Consider the following 26,933-nt stretch of genomic DNA (forward strand, 5'->3'; position numbering starts at 1 on the left):
GGTTCAGAACTTGTGTGAAACATCACAGCAGAGTTGAAAAATATGACAAATAGAAATAAAAACTGTGGGAGGGGTTGAGGATAGCTGAAGGATGGGACTACTAACAAACAAAAGATAACTATTGTAAAATATACTGTGTCTAACATGTACATAGTATGTATAAGCTGGAAGTAGAAGCCTAAGAGTTGTTGTCCATTAGTTTACTAAATGGTACGGTTAGGGGAAAATAATAAAGGAAATCATTCATAATATATATTTTAAGGGGATTGGAAATGCAGACAATTACATTGATGGAAGCCGCAATGTTAAAGTTGATCCACCCCCTACATTTTTTTGAACAAACATTCTCTACACTATACTTGCTTGCTGTCACAAACTGAAAGTAGGCGAACTATTAGAATTTTAGCAACCAGGAAACATATATATTATTCCCATTAATATTTCAAAAGCTAGTAACGATATAAAGTAAAAGTATAGTATTCAGAGCCATCCCCCCCCACAATACCCCCTAATGACATCACAATACCCCTTAATGACATCACAATACCCCCTAATGACAAAGCAAAAACAGGTATTTAGAAATGTTTGCAAATGTATTAAAAAAATAATAATTGAATATTACATTTACATAAGTATTCATTTAACATAACATTTAAGTCATTTAGCAGACGCTCTTATCCAGAGCGACTTACAAATTGGTGCATACACCTTATGACAACCAGTGGAACAGCCACTTGCATCTAAATCTTGTTGGGGGAGAAGGGGGGTGAGAAGGATTACTTACCCTTACTTACCCTATCCTAGGTATTCCTTGAAGAGGTGGGGTTTCAGGTGTCTCCGGAAGGTGGTGATTGACTCCGCTGTCCTGGCGTCGTGAGGGAGTTTGTTCCACCATTGGGGGCCAGAGCAGCGAACAGTTTTGACTGGGCTGAGCGGGAACTGTACTTCCTCAGTGGTAGGGAGGCGAGCAGGCCAGAGGTGGATGAACGCAGTGCCCTTGTTTGGGTGTAGGGCCTGATCAGAGCCTGGAGGTACTGAGGTGCCGTTCCCCTCACAGCTCCGTAGGCGAGCACCATGGTCTTGTAGCGGATGCGAGCTTCAACTGGAAGCCAGTGGAGAGAGCGGAGGAGCGGGGTGACGTGAGAGAACTTGGGAAGGTTGAACACCAGACGGGCTGCGGCGTTCTGGATGAGTTGTAGGGGTTTAATGGCACAGGCAGGGAGCCCAGCCAACAGCGAGTTGCAGTAATCAAGACGGGAGATGACAAGTGCCTGGATTAGGACCTGCGCCGCTTCCTGTGTGAGGCAGGGTCGTACTCTGCGGATGTTGTAGAGCATGAACCTACAGGAACGGGACACCTGACTCTTTACTCAGTACTTTGTTGAAGCACCTTTGGCAGCGATTACAGCCTTGAGTCTTGGGTATTTGTATTTATTATGGATCCTCATCAAGCCAGCAACTTCTCTTCCCGCAAAATGAAGGCAGTTATACCATTTAAAAAACATTAAAATATACTCACAGATGTCACAACACACGGTGTGCCCTCAGGCCCCTACTCCACCACATATCTACAGTACAACATCTCTGTGTATGTGTGTGTAGAGTGCGTATGTTATCATGTGTGTCTGTGCCAATGTTTGTGCTGCCTCACAGTCCCCGCTGTTCCATAAGGTATATTTTTATCTGTTTTTTAAATGTAATATTACTGCTGCATCAGGTACTTGATGTGGAATAGAGTTCCATGCAGTCATGGCTCTATGTACAGTGCCTTGCGAAAGTATTCGGCCCCCTTGAACTTTGCGACCTTTTGCCACATTTCAGGCTTCAAACATAAAGATATAAAACTGTATTTTTTGTGAAGAATCAACAACAAGTGGGACACAATCATGAAGTGGAACGACATTTATTGGATATTTCAAACTTTTTTAACAAATCAAAAACTGAAAAATTGGCTGTGCAAAATTATTCTGTACATATGGTAACGTGGGCTATTTTGAGCACTTTTCTTCTGGGATGCTTGTTTGTTTTCATTGCTTTACTGGGAAGCTTAGTAGAAGTAGATATGTTTGTGTTATTTATGTTAGTGCGGCATCAGCTGCTCACAGTGGACTTCCTTCTAGGGCACACCGGCTCAGTGCTAACAGTATAACTCTGGTTCATAGGCACATGATTACAGCAGAGATATTCAGGGCAGTTAGAGATACATACATTGTGTCTACCATCACCCCTGGTGTAATGTACATTTGCTAAAGCATTGATAACTCTGTGTTACAATGGTAGGGATCAACTGAGCTGGGTTTGAGTCATTGATAAGCCATTGTCTCAACGCAGCCTTATAATGCTGTAAAAGGATCCAGGAACCCAAATGATTTGGATGGATCCCATCCTCCTTATAAAACCTGTTATGTTTCCAAAAGGTTTCGAAATTGTCAACAAAAGTTGCACCCATTGAGCTGCAATAATCAAGTCGCCAGTTGTGAAGAGATGGAATCCTGCTAAAACGTTCAATGTCTCGATTCAGAGAAGGGCACAGGGACAGATATGATGGGTCTTTTATTAGTGTCTAGCAGAGAGTCAATCACCTCTTTAAAATACAGTTTCAACTGTTCAGAACTGCCCTTCATAATGTCATTAAAACCCTCATGGACTATGATAGAATGGATTTCCATGTCCTAACGTAGTACATTTGGGAGCATCTTAGTAATGTAATTTACTCAAGCTCCGAGATAGGACATTGTTTTTGCACCAGGAACGGTCACGTCTTACCATGGAGCTGCCCAGAATCAGATGGCTTAAAGGACGAGGAAATCCGCCCATTCCCACAGAGAACCCTTTATAGATGAGAGAGAGGCAGGATAAACTGAGCCCGTTGCTCCCGGCGCAGGCCTCCCACAGATGGAGAAGTCCCGCTCGATCCAGAGCATGGACGGAAGGTTGCTGATGACGAATTCGAAATCGTAGTATTAGGCACTGCGACCACAGACACAGGCCCAGCGACCAAGATGCAGGAAGATCCAGGATGGCGAAACTATTAGTTGTTTGTATCCACTCCGGGCCTCTCGTTGGGAGTGTAGACTGCGTTGCGGGATTCCTATGTCTTTGGCTTACACGGCTCATGACATGAGATCATCGTCGATTGCCTTGCTCCTCTTGCTGTGCTCCATCGACTCCGCTATCAGATGGGGGGACCTCCGGGCAACACAGGCCAGTCTGTTAACGGCAAGGCGGAGATGCATCCAACAATGCCGTCCAGCCAACGGCGTAGAAAATGTTAACATCACCTCTGCGTTTTTCCCCCAGTTTCTTAAGTAGGCTGGCGACCTGCGTGATCAAGGAAGCCACCTCAAGCCAATAATCCTCGGCAAGCAAACAATTGCTGCATTGGAACATGGAGGGATACAGTTTGTCCCGAAACAAAACGTAGTAGATACAGCGCCGACAGCGCTGGAACAATTCATTTCTTTCCCCAGACAAAGATGGCTCCATTGCAAAACTCATCTGGTACCAACTTCCTTAGCTTGATGGCTAGTAGCTTAGCTTTTCTTGTAAGCAGGCTTCAACCTGTCAAGCAGGATTCCGGGACAAGAAATAGCGGTGCTGTTAAAACCTAACCGCGTCGCAAAAACAAGTTCGGTATTCATATTTAATGAAAAGTTTGTTTGAATCAAAAATAACAAACCAAGTGTTTTCCAGCATACAGGTATGACGCTAAACTTTTGACTGGTACTCAAGTCTTCTTGGGTATGACGCTACAAGCTTGGCACACCTGTATTTGGGGAGTTTCTCCCATTCTTCTCTGCAGATCTTTTTAAGGTCTGTCAGGTCTGTAGAGCTATTTTCAGGTCTCTTAAGAGATGGTCGATACAAGCATTCCGCAACACTCGCAATAACATCAGCGAACCATGTGTATGTGACCAATAAAATGTTATTTGATCGGGTTCCAGTCTGTGCTCTGGCTGGGCCACTCAAGGACATTCAGAGACTTGTCCCGAAGCCACTCCTCCGTTGTCTTGGCTGTGTGATTAGGGTTTTGTCCTGATGGAAGGGGCACCTTCGCCCCAGTCTGACGTCCTGAGTGCTCTGGAGCAGGTTTTCATCAAGGATCTCTCTGTACTTTGCTCTGTTCATCTTTCTTTCACCTCTCTGACCAAGGCCCTTCTCCCCCGATTGCTCAGTTTGGCCAGGCGGCCAGCTCAAGTAAGTCTTGGTGGTTCCAAATGAAGGCCATTGTGTTCTTGGGGACCTTCAATGCTGCAGACTGTTTTTTGGTGCCCTTCCCAGATCTGTGCCTCAACACAATTCTGTCTCAGAGCTCTACGGACAATTCCTTCGACCCCATGGCTTGGTTTTTGCTCTGACATTCACTGTCAACTGTGGGACCTTATATAGACAGGTGCGTGCCTTTCCATGTCCAATCAATTGAATTTACCACAGATGGATTCCAGGTTGTAGAAACAGAAGGACAACTAATGAAGTCACTGAAACCCTTAAAGAGTTGCAGTCGGTTTTTAGAATGGGTGGCCAGTAATAAACTGGTCCTTGAACATCTCTAAAACTAAAAGCATTGTATTTGGTACAAATCATTCCTTAAGTTCTAGACCTCAGCTGAATCTAGTAATGAATGGTGTGGCTGTTGAACAAGTTGAGACTAAATTACTTGGCTTTACCTTAAGATTGTAAACTGTCATGGTCAAAACATATAGATTCAATGTTTGTAAAGATGGGGAGAGGTTTGGCCGTAATAAAGAGATGCCTTGCTTTTTTGACACCACACTCAAAAAAGCAAGTTCTGCAGGCTCTAGTTTTATCTCATCTTGATTGTGGTCCGGTCGTTTCGTCCAGTGCTGCAAGGAAAGACCTAGCGGTACGTTCTACTCTCATTGTAATCAGGGGGCTGATATAAATACTATGCATGCCAGTCTCTCTTGGCTAAGAATTGAGGAGAGACTGACTGCATCAATTATTTTTATAAGAAACATTAATGTGTTGAAAATCCCAAATTGTTCACATAGTCAACACAAAGCTCTGACACACACACTTAGCCCACCAGACAAGCCACCAGGCGTCTTTTCACAGTCCCCAAATCCAGAACAAATTCAAGAAAACGTACAGTATTACATACAATGCCTTGCAAAAATATTCATCCCCCTTGGCATGTTCCCTATTTTGTGGCATTACAACCTGTAATATAAATGTATTTAATTTAATGGGCTTACACAAAATAGTCCAAATTGGTGAAGTGAAATAAAAAAATAAAAACATATAGTATAAAAACTTATAAAAAATGAAAAAGTGGTGGGTGCATATGTGTTCACCTCCTTTGATATGAAGCCCCTAAATAAGATCTGGTGCAACCAATTACCTTCAGAAGTCACATAATTAGTTAAATAAAGTCCACCTGTGTGCTATCTAAGTGTCACATGATCTCAGTATATATACACCTGTTCTGAAAGGCCCCAGAGTCTGGGGCACAACCAAGCAAGCGGCACCATGAAGACAAAAGGAGCTCTCCAAACAGGTCAGGGATAAAGTTGTGTAGAAGTACAGATGAGGGTTGGGTTATAAAAAAATATCCAAAACTTTGAACATCCCACGGAGCACCATTAAATCCATTATTTAAAAAATGGAAAGAATATGGCATCACAACAAACCTGCCAAGAGAGGGCCGCCCACCAAAACTCATGGACCAGGCAAGGAGGGCATTAATCAGAGAGGCAACAAAGAGACCAGAACTCATGGACCAGGCAAGGAGGGCATTAATCAGAGAGGCAACAAAGATAACCCTGAAGGAGCTGCAAAGCTCCACAGCGGAGATTGGAGAATCTGTCCATAGGACCACTTTAAGCCATACACTCCACAGAGCTGGGCTTTACGGAAGAGTGGCCAGAAAAAAAGCAATTGCAAACAATGAAATAAGCAAACACGTTTGCTGTTCGTCAAAGAGCATGTGGGAGACTCCCCAAACATATGGAAGAAGGTACTCTGGTCAGATGAGACAACAATTTAGCTTTTTGGTCATCAAGGAAAATGCTATGTCTGGCTCAAACCCAACACCTCTCATCACCCCAATAATACCATCCCCACAGTGAAGCATGGTGGTGGCAGCATCATACTGTGGGAATGTTGTTCATCAGCAGGGACTGGGAAACTGGTCAGAATTGAAGGAATGAGGGATGGCGCTAAATACAAGGATATTCTTGAGGGAAACCTGTTTCAGCCTTCCAGAGATTTGAGACTGGGACGGAGGTTCACCTTCCAGCAGGACAATGACCCTAAGCATACTGCTAAAGCAACACAAGTGGTTTAAAGGGAAAATTTTAAATATCTTGGAATGGCCTAATCAAAGCCCAGACCTCAATCCAATTGAGAATCTGTGGTATGACTTAAAGATTGCTGTACACAAGCGGAACACATACAACTTGATGGAGCCGGAGCAGTTTGCCTTGAAGAATGGGCAAAAATCCCAGTGGCTAGTTGTGCCAAGCTTATAGAGACATACCCCAAGAGACGTGCAGCTGTAATTGCTGCAAAAGGTACATAGTATTGACTTTGAGGGGGTGAATAGTTATGCCCAATCAAGTTTCATTTTTTTGTCTTATTTCTTGTTTGTTTCACAATAAAAAATATTTAGCATCTTCAAAGTGGTAGGCATGTTGTGTAAATCAAATGATACAACCCCCCCCCCAAAATCTATTTTAATTCCAGATTGTAAGGCAACAAAATAGGACAAATACCAAGAGGTGAATACGACACCTCTCCCTTATTTGACCTAGATAGTGTGTGTATGCATTGATATGAAGGCTACGTTTGCCTTTTAAACAATGTATGTAGTTCTGTTCTTGTCTAATGATGTTCTGTATTATTTATTTATTTATTTCACCAGGTAGGCTAGTTGAGAACAAGTTCCCTTTATTTAACCAGGTAGGCTAGTTGAGAACAAGTTCCCTTTATTTCACCAGGTAGGCTAGTTGAGAACAAGTTCCCTTTATTTAACCAGGTAGGCTAGTTGAGAACAAGCTCCCTTTATTTAACCAGGTAGGCTAGTTGAGAACAAGTTCCCTTTATTTAACCAGGTAGGCTAGTTGAGAACAAGTTCCCTTTATTTAACCAGGTAGGCTAGTTGAGAACAAGTTCCCTTTATTTAACCAGGTAGGCTAGTTGAGAACAAGTTCCCTTTATTTAACCAGGTAGGCTAGTTGAGAACAAGTTCCCTTTATTTAACCAGGGAGGCTAGTTGAGAACAAGTTCCCTTTATTTAACCAGGTAGGCTAGTTGAGAACAAGTTCCCTTTATTTAACCAGGGAGGCTAGTTGAGAACAAGTTCCCTTTATTTAACCAGGTAGGCTAGTTGAGTACAAGTTCCCTTTATTTAACCAGGTAGGCTAGTTGAGAACAAGTTCCCTTTATTTAACCAGGGAGGCTAGTTGAGAACAAGTTCCCTTTATTTAACCAGGTAGGCTAGTTGAGAACAAGTTCCCTTTATTTAACCAGGGAGGCTAGTTGAGAACAAGTTCCCTTTATTTAACCAGGTAGGCTAGTTGAGAACAAGTTCCCTTTATTTAACCAGGTAGGCTAGTTGAGAACAAGTTCCCTTTATTTAACCAGGTAGGCTAGTTGAGAACAAGTTCCCTTTATTTAACCAGGGAGGCTAGTTGAGAACAAGTTCCCTTTATTTAACCAGGTAGGCTAGTTGAGAACAAGTTCCCTTTATTTAACCAGGTAGGCTAGTTGAGAACAAGTTCCCTTTATTTAACCAGGTATGCTAGTTGAGAACAAGTTCCCTTTATTTAACCAGGTAGGCTAGTTGAGAACAAGTTCCCTTTATTTAACCAGGTAGGCTAGTTGAGAACAAGTTCCCTTTATTTAACCAGGTAGGCTAGTTGAGAACAAGTTCCCTTTATTTAACCAGGGAGGCTAGTTGAGAACAAGTAGTCATTTACCAAGATAAAGCAAAGCAGTGCGACACAAACAACACAGAGTTACACATGGAATAAACAAACATAGTCAATTACACAATATACATTTTTTAAGTCTATGTACAGTGTGTGCAAATGAGGTAAGGCAATAAATAGGCCATAGTGGCGAAATAATTACAATTTAGCAATTTAAACACTGGAGTGATAGATGAATGTGCAAGTAGAGATACTGGGGTGCAAAGGAGTTTTTTTTTCGTGTCATGACTTTGGCCTCTTTGGGTATAGCAAGCCCATCCCACTCTCCATGCCTCCTTCAACTAGGCTGCTGTGGTCAGAGGTTGTAAATTCCTGAGAAGACCTCATGGACACACAGTTATAGAGTCGTTTTTCATGGAGAACAAAGGAAATCCTTCCACCTCACAGAACTTGAGGTACGAAACAAATTTCATGTTCCGGAGAAAGTATAAAAGATCGGTGAAGAATCCAGCTACGAACTAGTCCGTTTTTCAAAACTTGAGAAAGCTCATGGGAGACGATGTGGCCACATTGCCATTATGCTGTTTATAAAATAGCCACAGAAATAAGGTTTACATCTAATTGTTGAATAAGATGAATGAGTGAGTATGATACTGTTTACACAATTTTACAATGTGATTTTGGACTGTTTAATGAAGGAAAACTCAAAAAGGGAATTGGATTTGAACTAAATCAGAGGACCGCCCCTGAGCCCAGTTAGGGTCAGACATCCTGGGACAGCCCTGTTCTGCAATTCTGAATAAAACCCAACTTTGAGAAATTATCACCAGACCAAGCTTACCTCAATGACGAGATGGCTAAAGGTTGCTGACCATGTTTTTCTCCATTAGAAGGAGAAAGGTTGTAAACCTGAATCTTTTTACCACGTGGTTAAACTGTTAGACTATCGATAACGACCGAATAAGAACAAGTCTTTGATATTGATTACTAGTCTGCAGCTAGGAATTCGGTATCATTGAACGCGAAGAACGACAACTGCCGAAACATCCATTCTATAACAAATTAATGCATGTCACTTTGAACTATCCCCTCTAACCACAACCGAGAGAGAGAGGGAGGGAGAGAGACGGACAATTCTACCAAAGACACAAACTTTTCACCAGCGATCAAGACGACACACTGAACGTAAATATATATCTTGATTGCAATTGTTCCCGAATGAGTGAGCGTTCATGTGTAAAGGATTAGCATTTCAATTGTTATAATCATTAACTGTAGTGACTTTAGTCAACCCCCACTCCCCCTTTTGTCTAACAAGCCAACATGCCGGTTTAGCCCACTAGGGCACATTCTCCTATCATTTCATGTAACCATATTTACCATGTTTGTTTGTTTATGCATTTCTGTGAATTACTTAGTAATAAATAAATGATTTAAGACAATTGATGTATGGATGACTCATAGTGAAGACTGGGTTCGTGCAGATAACCAACAATTTACGACGTTTGGAATGAGACTAACGGGAAGTACAGTAAATAATTCATTAATTAGAAGACTAATTGATCAGATAAAATATCTGAAAAGTTATTTTAGGAACTGATAACTTTGTAATCTGAATATTTTTCCTAGGTGCCCCGACTTCCTAGGTAATTCGTTTTTGCAACAGCTAATGGGGATCCTAATAAAATACCAAATCTCTGCAGCACTCCACCAATCAGGCCTTTATGCTAAAGTGGAAATATGGAAGCCACTCCTTAGTAAAAGGAACATGACAGCCCACTTGGAGTTTGCCAAAAGGCACCTAAAGACTCTCTGGTCTAATGAAACCAAGATTGAACTCCTTGGACTGAATGTCAAGTGTCACGTCTGTAGGAAACCTGACACCATGAAGCATGGTGGTGGCTGCATCGTTCTGTGGGGATGTTTTTCAGTGGCAGGGACTGGGAGACTAGTCTAGTTCATCTTCCAACTGGACAATGACCCTAAGCACACAGCCAAGACAACGCAGTGGCTTCGAGGCAAGTATCAATGTCCATGAGTGGCCCAGCAAAAGCCTGGATCGGATCCAACGTCTCTGGAGAAAACAGCTGTGCAGCGAAGCTCCCCATCCAACCTGACAAAGCTTGAGAGAGAATTGCAGAGAAGAATGGGAGAAACTCTAGTAGCGTCACACCCAAGAAGACTTGTAATCACTGCCAAAAGGTGCTTCAACAAAGTACTAAGTAAAGGGTCTGAACAGTACCAGTCAAAAGTTTGGACACACCTACTCATTCAAGGGGTTTCCTTTACTTTGGCAATTTTCTACTTTGTATAATAATAGTGAAGACATCAAAACTATGAAATAACACATACATCATGTGTTAAACAAATCAAAATATATTTTATATTCTTCAAATTAGCCTTTGCCTTGATGGCAGCTTTGCACTCTCGGCATTCACTCAACCAGCTTCACCTGGAATGCTTTTCCAACAGTCTTGAAGGAGTTTCCACATATGCTGAGCACTTGTTGGATGTTTTTCCTTCATCCTGCAGTCCAAACAAACACTCTCATCCCAAACAATCTCAATTTGGTTGAGGTCGGGTGATTGTGGAGGCCAGGTATCTGATGCAGCACTCAATCACTCTCCTTCTTGGTCAAATAGCCCTTACACAGCCTGGAGGTGTGTTGGGTTATTAACCTGTTACAAAACAACTGATAACTAAACCCAAAACAGATGGGATGGTATTGTTGCAGAATGCTGTGGTAGCCATGCTGGTTAAGTGTGCCTTGACTTCTAAATAAATCACTGACAGTGTCACCAGCAAAGCACCCCCACACCATCACACCTTTTCCATGCTCACAGTGGGAACCACACATGCAGAGATCATCCGCTCACCTGCTCTGCGTCTCACAAAGACACAGCGGTTGGAACCAAAAATCTGAAATTTGGATTCATCAGACCAATGGATTGTTTTTCTACCGGTCAAATGTCCATTGCTCATGTTTCCTGGCCCAAGCAACTCTCTTCTTATTATTGGTGTCCTTTACTGCAAAGTGGTTTCTTTGCAGTAACTCATGCAGTCTCCTCTGAACAGTTGATGTTGAGATGTGTTTGTTACTTTAACTCTGAAGCATTTATTTGGGCTGCAATTTCTGAGGCTAGTAACTCTAATGAACTTATCCTCTGCAGCAGAGTTAACTCTGGGTCTTCCTTTCCTGTGGCAGTCCTCATGAGAGACAGTTTTATCATAGCACTTGATGGTTTTTACAACTGCACTCAAAGTTCTTAAAGTAATGATGGACTGTCGTTTCCCTTTGCTTATTTGAGCTGTTCTTGCCATAATATGGACTTGGTATTTAATAGTGCTATCTTCTGTACAACACCTGATTGGCTCAAACAAATGAAGGAAAGAAATTCCACAAATTAACTTTTAACAAGGCACACCTGTTAATTGAAATGCATTCCAGGTGACTAACTCATGAAGCTGGTTGAGAGAATGCCAAGAATGTGCAAAGGGTGACTACTTTGAAGAATCAAAAAATATATTTGATTTGTTTAACTTTTTGGGGATAGGGGGCAGCATTTTCACTTTTGGATGAATAGCGTGCCCAGAGTGAACTGCCTCCTACTCTGTCCCAGATGCTAATATATGCATATTATTATTCGTAATGGATAAAAAAAACACTCTGAAGTTTCTAAAACTGTTTGAATGATGTCTGAGTATAACAGAACTCATTTGAGTAATGTTGACTACCCAATATGGCAGGTATCTTTTTGGCTGCTTTGTTGTCTAAAGGCTGTACTCAAATTATTGCATGGTTTGCTCTGACACAGCGGTTGCATTAAGGAGAAGTTTATCTAAAGTTCCATGTATAATAGTTGCATCTTTATCAATGTTTATTATGAGTATTTCTGTAAATTGATGTGGCTCTCTGCAATATCACCGCATGTTTTAGAACTAAACTGAACGTAACGCGCCAATGTAAACTCAGATTTTTTGAAAAAAATATGAACTTTATCAAACAAAACATACATTATTATTGTGTAACATGAAGTCCTATGACTGTCATCTGATGAAGATTTCAGTGTCATCTGATTTTATCTATATTTCTTCTTTTTGTGACTCCTCTCTTTGGCTTGAAAAAATGGCTGTGTTTTTCTGTGGCTTGGTGGTTTGTGGTGCTTTCACTGTAAATCCTTTTTGAAATCAGACACTGTGGCTGGATTAACGAGAATTGTATCTTTAAAATAGTGTAAAATACTTGTATACTTGAGGAATTGTAATTATGAGATTTGTTGTTGTTTTGAATTTGGCGCACAGCTCTTTCACTTGGCTGTTGCGGGACGGACCCCCAGTCCTAGACAGGTTAACCTCACTAGGGGACATGGGACGGTAGCGTCCCACCTGGCCAACACGCAGTGAAATTGCAGAGCGCCAGATTCAAAAACAGAAGTACTTATTATAAAAATTCATAAAACATACAAGTGTTATACATTGGTTTAAAGATGAACTTGTTGTTAATCCAACCACATGTAGAGGAGTTACACAAGTCAGAAATTGCAATAAAATGAATCACTTACCTTTTATGATCTTCTATTGGTTGCACTCACAAGACTCCCATTTACTCAATAAATGTTTGTTTTGTTTGATAAAGTCCCTCTTTATATCCAAAAAACGCGTTATGTTCCCTAATCCACAGGCTCAAACGCAGTCACAACAGGCAGACGAAAAATCCAAATAGTATCCGTAAAGTTCGTAGAAACATGTCAAATAATGTTTATAATCAATCTTCAGGTTGTATTTAGCCTAAATAATCTATAATATTTCAACCGGACAATAACGTCGTCAATATAAAGGTAAACAAGAAAGGCGCGCTCTCGGTCGAGTGCATGAAAAATCTCTGGGACACTGTAGGGTCCACTCATTCAGAGTGGTCTTACTCTCTCATTTTTCAGAATACAAACAGTCTAAAGACTGTTGACATCTAATGGAAGCCATAGGAAGTGCAATTTGAGTCCTAAGTCAATGGATACTGTAATGGCATTCAATAGAAAACTACAAACATAAAAAGAATCCCACTTCTTGGATGGATTTTTCTCAGGTTTTCACCTGCCAAATCAGTTCTGTTATACTCACAGACATTAAAGTTTACAAAACTGTTCAAATAGAGTGTTTTCTATCCAAATCTACCAATTATATGCATATCCTAACTTCTGGGCCTGAGTAGCAGGCAGGTTACTTTGGGCACGCTTTTCATCCGGAGGTGAAAATAGTGCCCCCTACCCTAGTGAAGTTAACACTTTTGTTAACACTCTCACCTGGTGAAATAAGGGTTCAATAAAATAAAATAAAAATATGTCTGTTGAAGAGAGACAGCATATTGATCAGTCATGGAAATAAGTGCCAAAAACATGTTGGCTCACTATTTAAAAATAAACTGGAGAACAAGCTATAGGGTTAGGGTTGGGGTTGAGGTTAGGGTTGGGGTTAGAGTTGGGGTTAGAGTTGGGGTTAGAGTTGGGGTTGGGGTTAGGGTTGGGGTTAGGGGTTGGGATTAAACTATAGGATGAAATGTTTTTTTTATTTGAATTAATTGATACTTGGTATTGGTATAATATTGCGTTATGTAACATTTTTCCCCCTCTCACATCTGTTGTACCTTCTGTCTATGCTGCAGGTCTGGTTGGGGGTAGTGGTTAAGACTAGGGGTTAAGGTTACCTTGTGTTGCTGCAGGTCTGGTTGGGGAATAAGGTTAGGATCATCAGGGGTTAAGGTTACCTTGTATTATTGCAGGTCTGGTTGGGGAATAGGGTTAGGATTAGGAGTTAGGATTAGAGGTTAAGATTACCTTGTGTTGTTGCAGGTCTGGTTGGGGGTTATGGGTTAAAACTAGGGGTTAAGGTTACCTTGTGTTGTTGCAGGTCTGGAGGGGGGAAGGTACAGGGTGGCCGGCTGTGTTTCTGGTGGAAGGATAGGACCAGCGTGGGGTCCAGCGGTACCCAGGGTACAGGGCCGAGGGCAGAGGGAGGAGGCACGCTGCTATGGGTCTGGTGCATGTTATAGGCCTCTCGGACAATCCTCCGCCCCTCCGTTGCCTTGAAGATGGTTACGAAGGGCTCCCCTGCCTTATGACCAATCAGATAGTGGCCCTCAGATAACCTATTAGACACATAGATCAGATAGTGGCCCGCAGATAACCTAAAGACACAATTATGTGAGGGGTAGGAATGGGACGATTTCTCCATTCCCTTCTCAGGCCGTTGTATTGGGCAGTTGAATGGTGAGAAATGCCTCAGTCCCTAAAGCAACAACTTTACAGTACAGGGCATCAATAAGCTGCTCCCAAACATTTTTAACAGCACCAGGAAAGTGAGGCAATTTTAAAAAAAAAATTGTTTAACCTTTATTGAACTAGGCAAGTCAGTTAAGAACAAATTCTTATTTTCAATGACGGCCTATGAACAGTGGGTTAACTGCCTGTTCAGGGGCAGAACAACAGATTGGTACCTTGTCCGCTCGGGGTTTGAACTTGCAACCTTTAAGTTACTAGTCCAATGCTCTAACCACTAGGCTACCCCTAGTTCATGTGGGATTCAAAGACATTATGAAGGGAAGCTCGGGAAACAGCTGAAGATGTATTTTAAAGAACTGATTGGGTCTCTGCTTGACACCAACAAACACCCCATAATATCTGTCCTCCCTAAATGGTGGCATTGAACGGTTCAGCAGACTTACAGCCCTCCTTAACTGACTACCAGACTATTACAGCTCTGTGGGTGTGACATTTATTGACAATTCTGATACCTTCTGGAAACAAAGCTCATTTTACAAGGAGGATGGGATCCATCCAAATCATTTGGGTTCCTGGATCCTTTCACAGCATTATAAGGCTGCGTTGAGACAATGACTTATCAATGACCCAAGCCCAGCTCAGTTAATCCCTACCATTGTGTCCCTGAGTCATCATAATGCTTCAGCAAATATCCATTATTCTAGGGGCATTGGAAGATACAATGTAAGTAACCTAATGTATGTCCATCTGAATGCCACTGCTGATCCCATAGCTATTGTATGCAGTAATCAACCTCTTCACCCTCATCATTCAGTTAGGCCTCATTTAAATTATATTGTGAGGTACATTTTTACTCCTGAACTTAATTTAGACTCGCCATAACAAAAGGGTTGAATACTTATTGACGGTTCAGCTTTATTTTGAAAATTTAAAAAAATCGAATTCCACTTTGACATTATGGGGTATTACTGTGTGTTGGCCAGGAAAACACAATCCCAATTCAACCCATTTTAAATTCCGGCTATAACACAACATTTGGGGGGAGAAGTCAAGGGAAGACTTGAGGCACTGTATCATGATATTAATTGAATATTGAAATCATTTCAAATGCCCATCCCTAAAACTACACTAGGTGATGAGGCAGTAAGCGACTACACTAGGTGATGGGGCAGTAAGCAACTACACTAGGTGATGAGGCAGTAAGCGACTACACTAGCTGATGAGGCAGTAAGCGACTACACTAGGTGATGAGGCAGTAAGCGACTACACTAGGTGATGAGGCAGTAAGGAACTACACTAGGTGATGAGGCAGTAAGGAACTACACTAGGTGATGAGGCAGTAAGGAACTACACTAGGTGATGAGGCAGTAAGAAACTACACTAGGTGATGAGGCAGTAAGCGACTACACTAGGTGATGAGGCAGTAAGCGACTACACTAGGTGATGAGGCAGTAAGCGACTACACTAGGTGATGGGGCAGTAAGCGACTACACTAGGTGATGGGGCAGTAAGCGACTACACTAGGTGATGGGGCAGTAAGCGACTACACTAGGTGATGAGGCAGTAAGCGACTACACTAGGTGATGAGGCAGTAAGCGACTACACTAGGTGATGAGGCAGTAAGCGACTACACTAGGTGATGAGGCAGTAAGCGACTACACTAGGTGATGAGGCAGTAAGCGACTACACTAGGTGATGAGGCAGTAAGGGACTACACTAGGTGACGAGGCAGTAAGCGACTACACTAGGTGACGAGGCAGTAAGCGACTACACTAGGTGACGAGGCAGTAGCGACTACACTAGGTGACGAGGCAGTAAGCGACTACACTAGGTGACGAGGCAGTAAGCGACTACACTAGGTGACGAGGCAGTAAGGGACTACACTAGGTGACGAGGCAGTAGCGACTACACTAGGTGACGAGGCAGTAGCGACTACACTAGGTGACGAGGCAGTAGCGACTACACTAGGTGACGAGGCAGTAAGCGACTACACTAGGTGACGAGGCAGTAAGCGACTACACTAGGTGACGGGGCAGTAAGCGACTACATTAGGTGACGAGGAAGTAAGCGACTACACTAGGTGATGAGGCAGTAAGCGACTACACTAGGTGATGAGGCAGTAAGCGACTACACTAGGTGATGAGGCAGTAAGCGACTACACTAGGTGATGAGGCAGTAAGCGACTACACTAGGTGATGAGGCAGTAAGCGACTACACTAGGTGATGAGGCAGTAAGCGACTACACTAGGTGACGAGGCAGTAAGCGACTACACTAGGTGACGAGGCAGTAAGCGACTACACTAGGTGACGAGGCAGTAAGCGACTACACTAGGTGACGAGGCAGTAAGCGACTACACTAGGTGACGAGGCAGTAAGCGACTACACTAGGTGACGAGGCAGTAAGCGACTACACTAGGTGACGGGGCAGTGGCGACTACACTAGGTGACGAGGCAGTAAGCGACTACACTAGGTGACGAGGCAGTAAGCGACTACACTAGGTGACGAGGCAGTGGCGACTACACTAGGTGATGAGGCAGTAAGCGACTACACTAGGTGACGAGGCAGTAAGCGACTACACTAGGTGACGAGGCAGTAAGCGACTACACTAGGTGACGAGGCAGTAAGCGACTACACTAGGTGACGAGGCAGTAAGCGACTACACTAGGTGACGAGGCAGTAAGCGACTACACTAGGTGACGAGGCAGTAAGCGACTACACTAGGTGACGAGGCAGTAAGCGACTACACTAGGTGACGAGGCAGTAAGCGACTACACTAGGTGACGAGGCAGTAAGCGACTACACTAGGTGACGAGGCAGTAAGCGACTACACTAGGTGACGAGGCAGTAAGCGACTACACTAGGTGACGAGGCAGTAAGCGACTACACTAGGTGACGAGGCAGTAAGCGACTACACTAGGTGACGGGGCAGTAAGCGACTACATTAGGTGACGGGGCAGTAGCGACTACACTAGGTGACGAGGCAGTAAGCGACTACACTAGGTGACGAGGCAGTAAGCGACTACACTAGGTGATGAGGCAGTAAGCGACTACACTAGGTGATGAGGCAGTAAGCGACTACACTAGGTGATGAGGCAGTAAGCGACTACACTAGGTGATGAGGCAGTAAGCGACTACACTAGGTGATGAGGCAGTAAGCGACTACACTAGGTGATGAGGCAGTAAGCGACTACACTAGGTGATGAGGCAGTAAGCGACTACACTAGGTGATGAGGCAGTAAGCGACTACACTAGGTGACGAGGCAGTAAGCGACTACACTAGGTGACGAGGCAGTAAGCGACTACACTAGGTGACGAGGCAGTAAGCGACTACACTAGGTGACGGGCAGTAAGCGACTACACTAGGTGACGAGGCAGTAAGCAACTACACTAGGTGACGGGGCAGTAAGCGACTACATTAGGTGATGAGGAAGTAAGCAACTACACTAGGTGACGAGGCAGTAAGCGACTACACTAGGTGATGAGGCAGTAAGCGACTACACTAGGTGATGAGGCAGTAAGCGACTACACTAGGTGACGAGGCAGTAAGCGACTACACTAGGTGACGAGGCAGTAAGCGACTACACTAGGTGACGAGGCAGTAGCGACTACACTAGGTGACGAGGCAGTAAGCGACTACACTAGGTGACGAGGCAGTAAGCGACTACACTAGGTGACGAGGCAGTAGCGACTACACTAGGTGACGAGGCAGTAAGCGACTACACTAGGTGACGAGGCAGTAGCGACTACACTAGGTGACGAGGCAGTAAGCGACTACACTAGGTGACGAGGCAGTAAGCGACTACACTAGGTGACGAGGCAGTAAGCGACTACACTAGGTGACGAGGCAGTAAGCGACTACACTAGGTGACGAGGCAGTGGCGACTACACTAGGTGACGAGGCAGTAAGCGACTACACTAGGTGACGAGGCAGTAGCGACTACACTAGGTGACGAGGCAGTAAGCGACTACACTAGGTGACGAGGCAGTAGCGACTACACTAGGTGACGAGGCAGTAAGCGACTACACTAGGTGACGAGGCAGTAAGCGACTACACTAGGTGACGAGGCAGTAGCGACTACACTAGGTGACGAGGCAGTAAGCGACTACACTAGGTGACGAGGCAGTAAGCGACTACACTAGGTGACGAGGCAGTAAGCGACTACACTAGGTGACGAGGCAGTAAGCGACTACACTAGGTGACGAGGCAGTAAGCGACTACACTAGGTGACGAGGCAGTAAGCGACTACACTAGGTGACGAGGCAGTAAGCGACTACACTAGGTGACGAGGCAGTAAGCGACTACACTAGGTGACGAGGCAGTAAGCGACTACACTAGGTGACGAGGCAGTAAGCGACTACACTAGGTGATGAGGCAGTAAGCGACTACACTAGGTGATGAGGCAGTAAGGGACTACACTAGGTGATGAGGCAGTAAGCGAAAGATCGCTGGTTCTAATACCAACGACGCCAAGGTGAACAACCTGTTGATGTGCCCTTGAACAAGTCACTGAACCCTAATTTGCTCCAGGGACACCGTACTACTATGGCTGACCCTGTAAAACCATATATGTCACTGCATCTATCCGGTGTGTGACAAAATAAAATGAATGTTACACTATAATACACTACAATAAATGGTTCGAAGACATTACACCACCTTTACATCTTGAGGAAGTCAACTCACCAGTAAGAGGAAGTCAACTCACCAGTAAGAGGAAGTCAACTCACCAGTAAGAGGAAGTCAACTCACCAGTAAGAGGAAGTCAACTCACCAGTAAGAGGAAGTCAACTCACCCAGTGATCTTCTTCAGCAGATGATGCAGTATGTTGAGGGACTTGGCTGGTCTGCAGGGTAGAGACAGAGGAGAGAGAAGACAGAGGAGAGAGAAGACAGAGGAGAGAGAAGAGTAGATAGGCGAGAGAGTAGAGGAAGAGACAGATAATAGAGAGAGTGGAGAGTAGAGTAGAGAGGACAGGAGAGAGGAGAGAGACGGAAGATTAGAGAGAGTAGACAGGAGAGTAGAGTTGAAAAGGAAACCAGAGTAGAGTAGGAGAGGAGAGTAGAGACAGGAGACAGAAGAGAGTAGAGAGGAGAAAGAGAGTAGAGGATAATAGAGGATAAGAGAGAGAGCAGAGTAGAGAGAATAGATAAACATCAGGTTGGACTGAGGATGATAGACATGACATAATTAATTCTAACATTCATCACTGAGGACAGCCAGTGATGAATAGATGCATTTCTGTAGTATGGCTCTCCTGTCCTTAAGGACACTCACTTGAAGTCACAGGAAGCGTTGGGTTTCCAGTTTTCTGGCAGCTTCCTGAGCAGAGCTACCTTTGAAGTGTGGGCGCTGATATGACCTAGAGAGAGAGAGAGAGGGAGAAGAGACCCTTCAGCAAGCTGGTCCTGGGGCTCTGTTCACAAACAGACCCCACAGAGCCCCAGGACAGCAGCACAATTAGACCCAAGCAAATCATGAGGCAACAAAGAAATTATTACTTGACACATTGGAAATTATTAACAAAAAAACAGAGCAAACTAGAATGCTATTTGGCCCTAAACAGAGAGTACACAGTGGCAGAATACCTGACCACTGTGACTGACCCAAACTTAAGGAAAGCTGTGACTATGTACAGACTCAGTGAGCATAGCCTTGCTATTGAGAAATTCCGCCGTAGACAGACCTGGCTCTCGAGAAGTCAGGCTACATGAACACTGCCTACAAAATGAGGTGGAAACTGAGCTGCACTTCCTAACCTCCTGCCAAATGTATGACCATATTAGAGACACATATTACCCTCCGATTAAACAGATCCAAAAATAATTAGAAAAAATCTATTTTGATAAACTCCCATATCTACTGGGTGAAATACCACAGTGTGCCATCAAAGCAGCAATATTTGTGACCGTTTGCCAGAAGAAAAGGGCAACCAGTATATATATACACACACACACAGTGGGGCAAAAAATTATGTAGTCAGCCACCAATTGTGCAAGTTCTCCCACTTAAAAAGATGAGAGAGGCCTGTAATTTTCATCATAGGCACACTTCAACTATGACAGACAAAATGAGAAAAAAAATACAGAAAATCACATTGTAGGATTTTTAATGAATTTATTTGCAATTTATGGTGGAAAATAAGTATTTGGTCAATAACAAAAGTTTATCTCAATACTTTCATTGCCATCAAAGGGTATTGTAAACAGAGGTCAAACGTTTTCTTTAAGTCTTCACAAGGTTTTCACACACTTTTTTTGGCCCATTCCTCCATGCAGATCTCCTCTACAGCAGTGATGTTTTGGGGCTGTTGCTGGGCACCACGGACTTTCAACTCCCTCCAAAGATTTTCTATGGGGTTGAGATCTGGAGACTGGCTAGGCCACTTCAGAAGCTTGAAATACTTCTTACGAAGCCACTCCTTCGTTGCCCGGGCGTTGCCCGGTGTGTTTGGGATCATTGTCATGCTGAAAGACCCAGCCACGTTTCATCTTCAATGCCCTTGCTGATGGAAGCAGGTTTTCACTCAAAATCTCACGATACATGGCCCCATTCATTCTTTCCTTTACACGGATCAGTCGTCCTGGTCCCTTTGCAGAAAAACAGCCCCAAAGCATGATGTTTCCACCCCCATGCTTCACAGTAGGTATGGTGATCTTTGGATGCAACTCAGCATTCTTTGTCCTCCAAACACGACGAGTTGAGTTTTTACCAAAAAGTTATATTTTGGTTTCATCTGACCATATGACATTCTCCCAATCTTCTTCTGGATCATCCAAATGCTCTCTAGCAAACTTCAGACGGGCCTGGACATGTACTGGCTTAAGCAGGGGGACACATCTGGCACTGCAGGATGAGTCCCTGGCGTCTTAGTGTGTTACGGATGTTAGGCTTTGTCACTTTGGTCCCAGCTCACTGCAGGTCATTCACTAGGTCCCCCCGTGTAGTTCTGGGATTTTTGCTCACCGTTCTTGTGATCATTTTGACCCCGCGGGGTGGGAGCCTCCGATCGAGGGAGATTATGAGTGGTCTTGTATGTCTTCCATTTCCTAATAACTGCTCCCAGAGTTGATTTATTCAAACCAAGCTGCTTACCTATTGCAGATTCAGTCTTCCCAGCCTGGTGCAGGACTACAGGTCTGTTTCTGGTGTCCTTTGACAGCTCTTTTGTCATGGCCATAGTGGAGTTTGGAGTGTGACTGTTTGAGGTTGTGGACAGGTGTCTTTTATACTGATAACAAGTTCAAACAGGTGCCATTAATACAGGTAATGAGTGGAGGACAGAGGAGCCTCTGAAGAAGAAGTTACAGGTCTGTGAGAGCCAGAAATCTTGCTTGTTTGTAGGTGACCAAATACTTATTTTCCACCATAATTTGCAAATAAATTCATTAAAAATCCTACAATGTGATTTTCTGGATTTTTTTCTCATTTTGTCTGTCATAGTTGTCTGTCATATGTCATTTTTCATTGTCATTTTTCATTGTCATTTTGTCTGTCATATGATGAAAATTACAGGCCTCTCTCGTCTTTTTAAGTGGGAGAACGTGCACAATTGGTGGCTGACTAAATACTTTTTTGCCCCACTGTATATAGGGGACAGCGTAGTAGTATCTTACCTATAAGATACAGATCTCCGCTGTGCAATCTGGTGTCCGAGCCGGTCACGGGTGCACCTCAGCCACGCTCAAGGTACTAAACGATATCATAACCGCCATCGATAAAAGACAGTACTGTGCAGCCGTCTTCATCGACCTTGCCAAGGCTTTCGACTGTCAATCACCATATTCTTATCGGCAGACTCAGTAGCCTTGGTTTTTCTAATGACTGCCTTGCCTGGTTCACCAACTACTTTGCAGACAGAGTTCAGTGTGTCAAATCGGAGGGCATGCTGTCCGGTCCTTTGGCAGTCTCTATGGGGGTGCCACAGGGTTCAATTCTCGGGCCGACTCTTTTCTCTGTATATATCAATGATGTTGCTCTTGCTCTTGCTGCGGGCAATTCCCTGATCCACCTCTACGCAGACGACACCATTCTGTATACTTCCGGCCCGTCCTTGGACACCAAATGAGCTTCAATGCCATACAACACTCCTTCCGTGGCTTCAAACTGCTCTTAAACGCTAATAAAACCAAATGCATGCTTTCCAACCGTTCGCTGCCAGCACCCGCACGCCCGACTAGCATCACCACCCTGGATGGTTCCGACCTAGAATATGTGGACATCTATAAGTACCTAGGTGTCTGGATAAACTGTAAACTCTCCTTCCAGACTCATATCAAACATCTCCAATCTAAAATCAAATCTAGAGTCGGCTTTCTATTCCGCAACAAAGCCTCCTTCACACACGCCGCCAAACTTACCCTAGTAAAACTGACTATTCTACCGATCCTCGACTTCGGCGATGTCATCTACAAAATCGCTTCCAATCCAGCAAACTGGATGCAGTTTATCACAGTGCCATCCGTTTTGTTACTAAAGCACCTTATACCACCCACCACTGCGACCTGTATGCTCTAGTCGGCTGGCCCTCGCTACATATTCGTCGCCAGACCCACTGGCTCCAGGTCACCTACAAGTCCATGCTAGGTAAAGCTCCGCCTTATCTCAGTTCACTGGTCACGATGGCAACACCCATCCGTAGCACGCGCTCCAGCAGGTGTATCTCACTGATCATCCCTAAAGCCAACACCTCATTTGGCCGCCTTTCGTTCCAGTACTCTGGAACTGCCTGTGACTGGACCGAATTGCAAAAATCTCTGAAGTTCGAGACTTTTATCTCCCTCACAACTTCAAACATCTGCTATCTGAGCAGCTAACCGATAGCTGCAGCTGTACATAGTCTATCGGTAAATAGCCCACCCAATTTTACCTACCTCATCCCCATACTGTTTTTATTTATTTACTTTTCTGCTCTTTCGCACACCAATATCTCTACCTGTACATGACCATCTGATCATTTATCACTCCAGTGTTAATCTGCAATATTGTAATTATTCGCCTACCTCCTCATGCCTTTTGCACACAATGTATATATACTTTTTTTCTACTGTGTTATTGACTTGTTAATTGTTTACTCCATGTGTAACTCTGTGTTGTCTGTTCACACTGCTATGCTTTATCTTGGCCAGGTCGCAGTTGCAAATGAGAACTTGTTCTCAACTAGCCTACCTGGTTAAATAAAGGTGAACTAAATAAAAAAAAAAATATATATATAGGGGACAGTGTAGTAGTATCTTACCTATATAGGGGACAGTATAGTAGTATCTTACCTACATATAAGGGACAGTGCTCTAGTGTAGTAGAATCTTACCTATATAGGGGACAGTGCTGGAGTGTAGTAGTGTCTCGGCCCACAGCCGGCAGGCCTCAGTATTAGTTAGACTCTCAACTCCATAAGAAAGCTGGTACTCCATCTTGGACAGGACATAGACAGGGACCACCTGCAGGACACACACGCAGGTTTACTAAGGGTTTACTCAACACAGTGAACAGCATATACCAGGTGTGTGGTACATAGAAGGAGTATATTAAAAACTAAAAACTGTTTTGGTTGAAATATTCGTTTTTGTCTGAAGCCCGAAAAACACATGAAATTCAAAAGATAATTTGACCTACGAACGAACTAGGCTTTTCAGCAGCTCAACTACTGTCCGTTTATTGATCTACTGTACTGCAACAACATATGTACTCACACAACAGACTATATTGGGTTCAGACAGGACCTATAGGTTACCATGCTTCCTCTCTACAGGACCTATAGGTTACCATGCTTCCTCTCTACAGGACCTATAGGTTACCATGCTTCCTCTCTACAGGGCCTATAGGTTACCATGCTTCCTCTCTACAGGACCTATAGGTTACCATGCTTCCTCTCTACAGGAACTATAGGTTACCATGCTTCCTCTCTACAGGACCTATAGGTTACCATGCCTCCTCTCTACAGGGCCTATAGGTTACCATGCTTCCTCTCTACAGGGCCTATAGGTTACCATGCTTCCTCTCTACAGGACCTATAGGTTACCATGCTTCCTCTCTACAGGGCCTATAGGTTACAATGCTTCCTCTCTACAGGACCTATAGGTTACCATGCTTCCTCTCTACAGGACCTATAGGTTACCATGCTTCCTCTCTACAGGGCCTATAGGTTACCATGCTTCCTCTCTACAGGGCCTATAGGTTACCATGCTTCCTCTCTACAGGACCTATAGGTTACCATGCTTCCTCTCTACAGGGCCTATAGGTTACCATGCTTCCTCTCTACAGGACCTATAGGTTACCATGCTTCCTCTCTACAGGGCCTATAGGTTACCATGCTTCCTCTCTATATTCAGATATTACTTGTAATAACAAAATGTGGAAAAAGTAAAAGGTTAGTTTCTGAAGGCTGTGTATCTGTGTTCCAGACCCTGTTGTGGTGCCCAGCCTGTGTGTGTGTGTGTATCTGTGTTCCAGACCCTGTGGCTGGTGCCCAGCCTGTGTGTGTGTGTGTGTGTGTGTGTGTGTGTGTGTGTGTGTGTGTGTGTGTGTGTGTGTGTGTGTGTGTGTGTGTGTGTTCCAGACCCTGTTGCTGGTGCCCAGCCTGTGTGTGTGTGTGTATCTGTGTTCCAGACCTTGTTGTGGTGCCCAGCCTGCGTGTGTGTGTGTGTGTGCCAGACCTTGTTGCTGGTGCCCAGTGTGTGTGTGTGTGTGTGTGTGTGTGTGTGTGTGTGTGTGTGTGTGTGTGTGTGTGTGTGTGTGTGTGTGTGTGTTCCAGACCTTGTTGTGGTGCCCAGCCTGCGTGTGTGTGTGTGTGTGTGTGTGTGTGTGTGTGTGTGTGTGTGTGTGTGTGTGTGTGTGTGTGTGTGTGTGTGTGTGTGCCAGACCTTGTTGCTGGTGCCCAGCCTGCGTGTGTGTGTGTGTGTGTATCTGTGTGTCAGACCTTGTTGCTGGTGCCCAGCCTGCGTGTGTGTGTGTGTATCTGTGTGTCAGACCTTGTTGCTGGTGCCCAGCCTGCGCGTGTGTGCCAGACAGACGTCACTCCGCACCAGCAGCAGCAGGTCCTGTAGACTGTACAGTTTATACAGCAGGTTTCCTTCCTCTGGAGATGAATAGTCCTCCTCATCCTCAGCCCCCCCCATGAGATCATCACACAGCAGCCCTGGGGGGGACATATTAACATGTAACACATCAGCCCTGGGGGGGGGGGACATATTAACATGTAACACATCAGCCCTGGGGGACACATTAACATGTAACACATCAACCCTGGGGGGAGGGACACATTAACATGGGACACATTAACATGTAACACATCAGCCCTGGGGGACACATTAACATGTAACACATCAGCCCTGGGGGACACATTAACATGTAACACATCAGCCCTGGGGGGAGGGACACATTAACATGTAACACATCAGCCCTTTGGGGGGACACATTAACATGTAACACATTAGCCCTGGGGGGAGGGACACATTAACATGTAACACATCAGCCCTGGGGGGGGACATTAACATGTAACACATTAACATGTAACACATCAGCCCTGGGGGAGGGACACATTAACATGTAACACATCAGCCCTGGGGGAGGGACACATTAACATGTAACACATCAGCCCTGGGGAGGGACACATTAACATGTAACACATCAGCCCTGGGGGACACATTAACATGTAACACATCAGCCCTGGGGGACACATTAACATGTAACACATCAGCCCTGGGGAGGGACACATTAACATGTAACACATCAGCCCTGGGGAGGGACACATTAACATGTAACACATCAGCCCTGGGGAGGGACACATTAACATGTAACACATCAGCCCTGGGGGGGACATATTAACATGTAACACATCAGCCCTTTGGGGGGACACATTAACATGTAACACATCAGCCCTGGGGGGAGGGACACATTAACATGTAACACATTAACATGTAACACATCAGCCCTTTGGGGGACACATTAACATGTAACACATCAGCCCTGGGGGAGGGACACATTAACATCTAACACATCAGCCCTGGGGGACACATTAACATGTAACACATCAACCCTGGGGGGAGGGACACATTAACATGTAACACATCAGCCCTGGGAGGGACACATTAACATGTAACACATTAACATGTAACACATCAGCCCTGGTGGACACATTAACATGTAACACATCAGCCCTGGGGGACACATTAGCATGTAACACATCAGCCCTGGGGGGGGACACATTAACATGTAACACATCAGCCCTTTTTTTTTTTTTTTTTTTCACCTTTATTTAACCAGGTAGGCTAGTTGAGAACAAGTTCTCATTTGCAACTGCGACCTGGCCAAGATAAAGCATAGCAGTGTGAACAGACAACACAGAGTTACACATGGAGTAAACAATTAACAAGTCAATAACACAGTAGAAAAAAAGGGGAGTCTATATACAATGTGTGCAAAAGGCATGAGGAGGTAGGCGAATAATACAATTTTGCAGATTAACACTGGAGTGATAAATGATCAGATGGGCATGTACAGGTAGAGATATTGGTGTGCAAAAGAGCAGAAAAGTAAATAAATAAAAACAGTATAAAAACAGTATGGGAATGAGGTAGGTGAAAAAGGGTGAGCTATTTACCTATAGACTATGTACAGCTGCAGCGATCGGTTAGCTGCTCGGATAGCTGATGTTTGAAGTTGGTGAGGGAGATAAAAGTCTCCAACTTCAGCGATTTTTTGCAATTCGTTCCAGTCACAGGCAGCAGAGTACTGGAACGAAAGGCGGCCAAATGAGGTGTTGGCT

General features: G+C 44.2%; 1 protein-coding gene and 1 long non-coding RNA gene across 4 annotated transcripts in view; one reads left to right on the forward strand and one right to left on the reverse strand.

The window, feature by feature from the left end:
• ice2 (interactor of little elongator complex ELL subunit 2) overlaps positions 1–26,933 on the reverse strand; it is a 64,745-nt gene that overhangs the window by 1,016 nt on the left and 36,796 nt on the right. The window contains exons 10-15 of one of the 2 annotated variants that reach the window (XM_052517192.1): positions 25,138–25,304; positions 23,478–23,607; positions 19,445–19,529; positions 18,963–19,013; positions 13,782–14,034; positions 1,888–10,014 (exon numbers count right to left, since the gene is read on the reverse strand). In XM_052517192.1, coding sequence (XP_052373152.1) covers positions 9,841–10,014; positions 13,782–14,034; positions 18,963–19,013; positions 19,445–19,529; positions 23,478–23,607; positions 25,138–25,304 — 860 coding nt within the window. In that variant the 3' untranslated portion in view covers positions 1,888–9,840. Of the gene's footprint in view, positions 1–1,887; positions 10,015–13,781; positions 14,035–18,962; positions 19,014–19,444; positions 19,530–23,477; positions 23,608–25,137; positions 25,305–26,933 lie in introns of those variants that run through there. The other variant, XM_052517191.1, reaches the window with a different exon arrangement.
• On the forward strand, positions 16,240–18,042 carry LOC127929239 (uncharacterized). Of its 2 annotated transcripts, none has more exons than XR_008134024.1 (3): positions 16,240–16,555; positions 16,722–17,057; positions 17,921–18,042. It is a non-coding gene; the product is annotated as an uncharacterized LOC127929239 (long non-coding RNA). The 2 variants fall into 2 exon arrangements; XR_008134025.1 differs by having other exon boundaries at positions 16,722–17,029.

This window comes from Oncorhynchus keta, unplaced genomic scaffold (assembly GCF_023373465.1).
Source record: "Oncorhynchus keta strain PuntledgeMale-10-30-2019 unplaced genomic scaffold, Oket_V2 Un_scaffold_6048_pilon_pilon, whole genome shotgun sequence".
Classification (NCBI taxonomy): domain Eukaryota; kingdom Metazoa; phylum Chordata; class Actinopteri; order Salmoniformes; family Salmonidae; genus Oncorhynchus; species Oncorhynchus keta.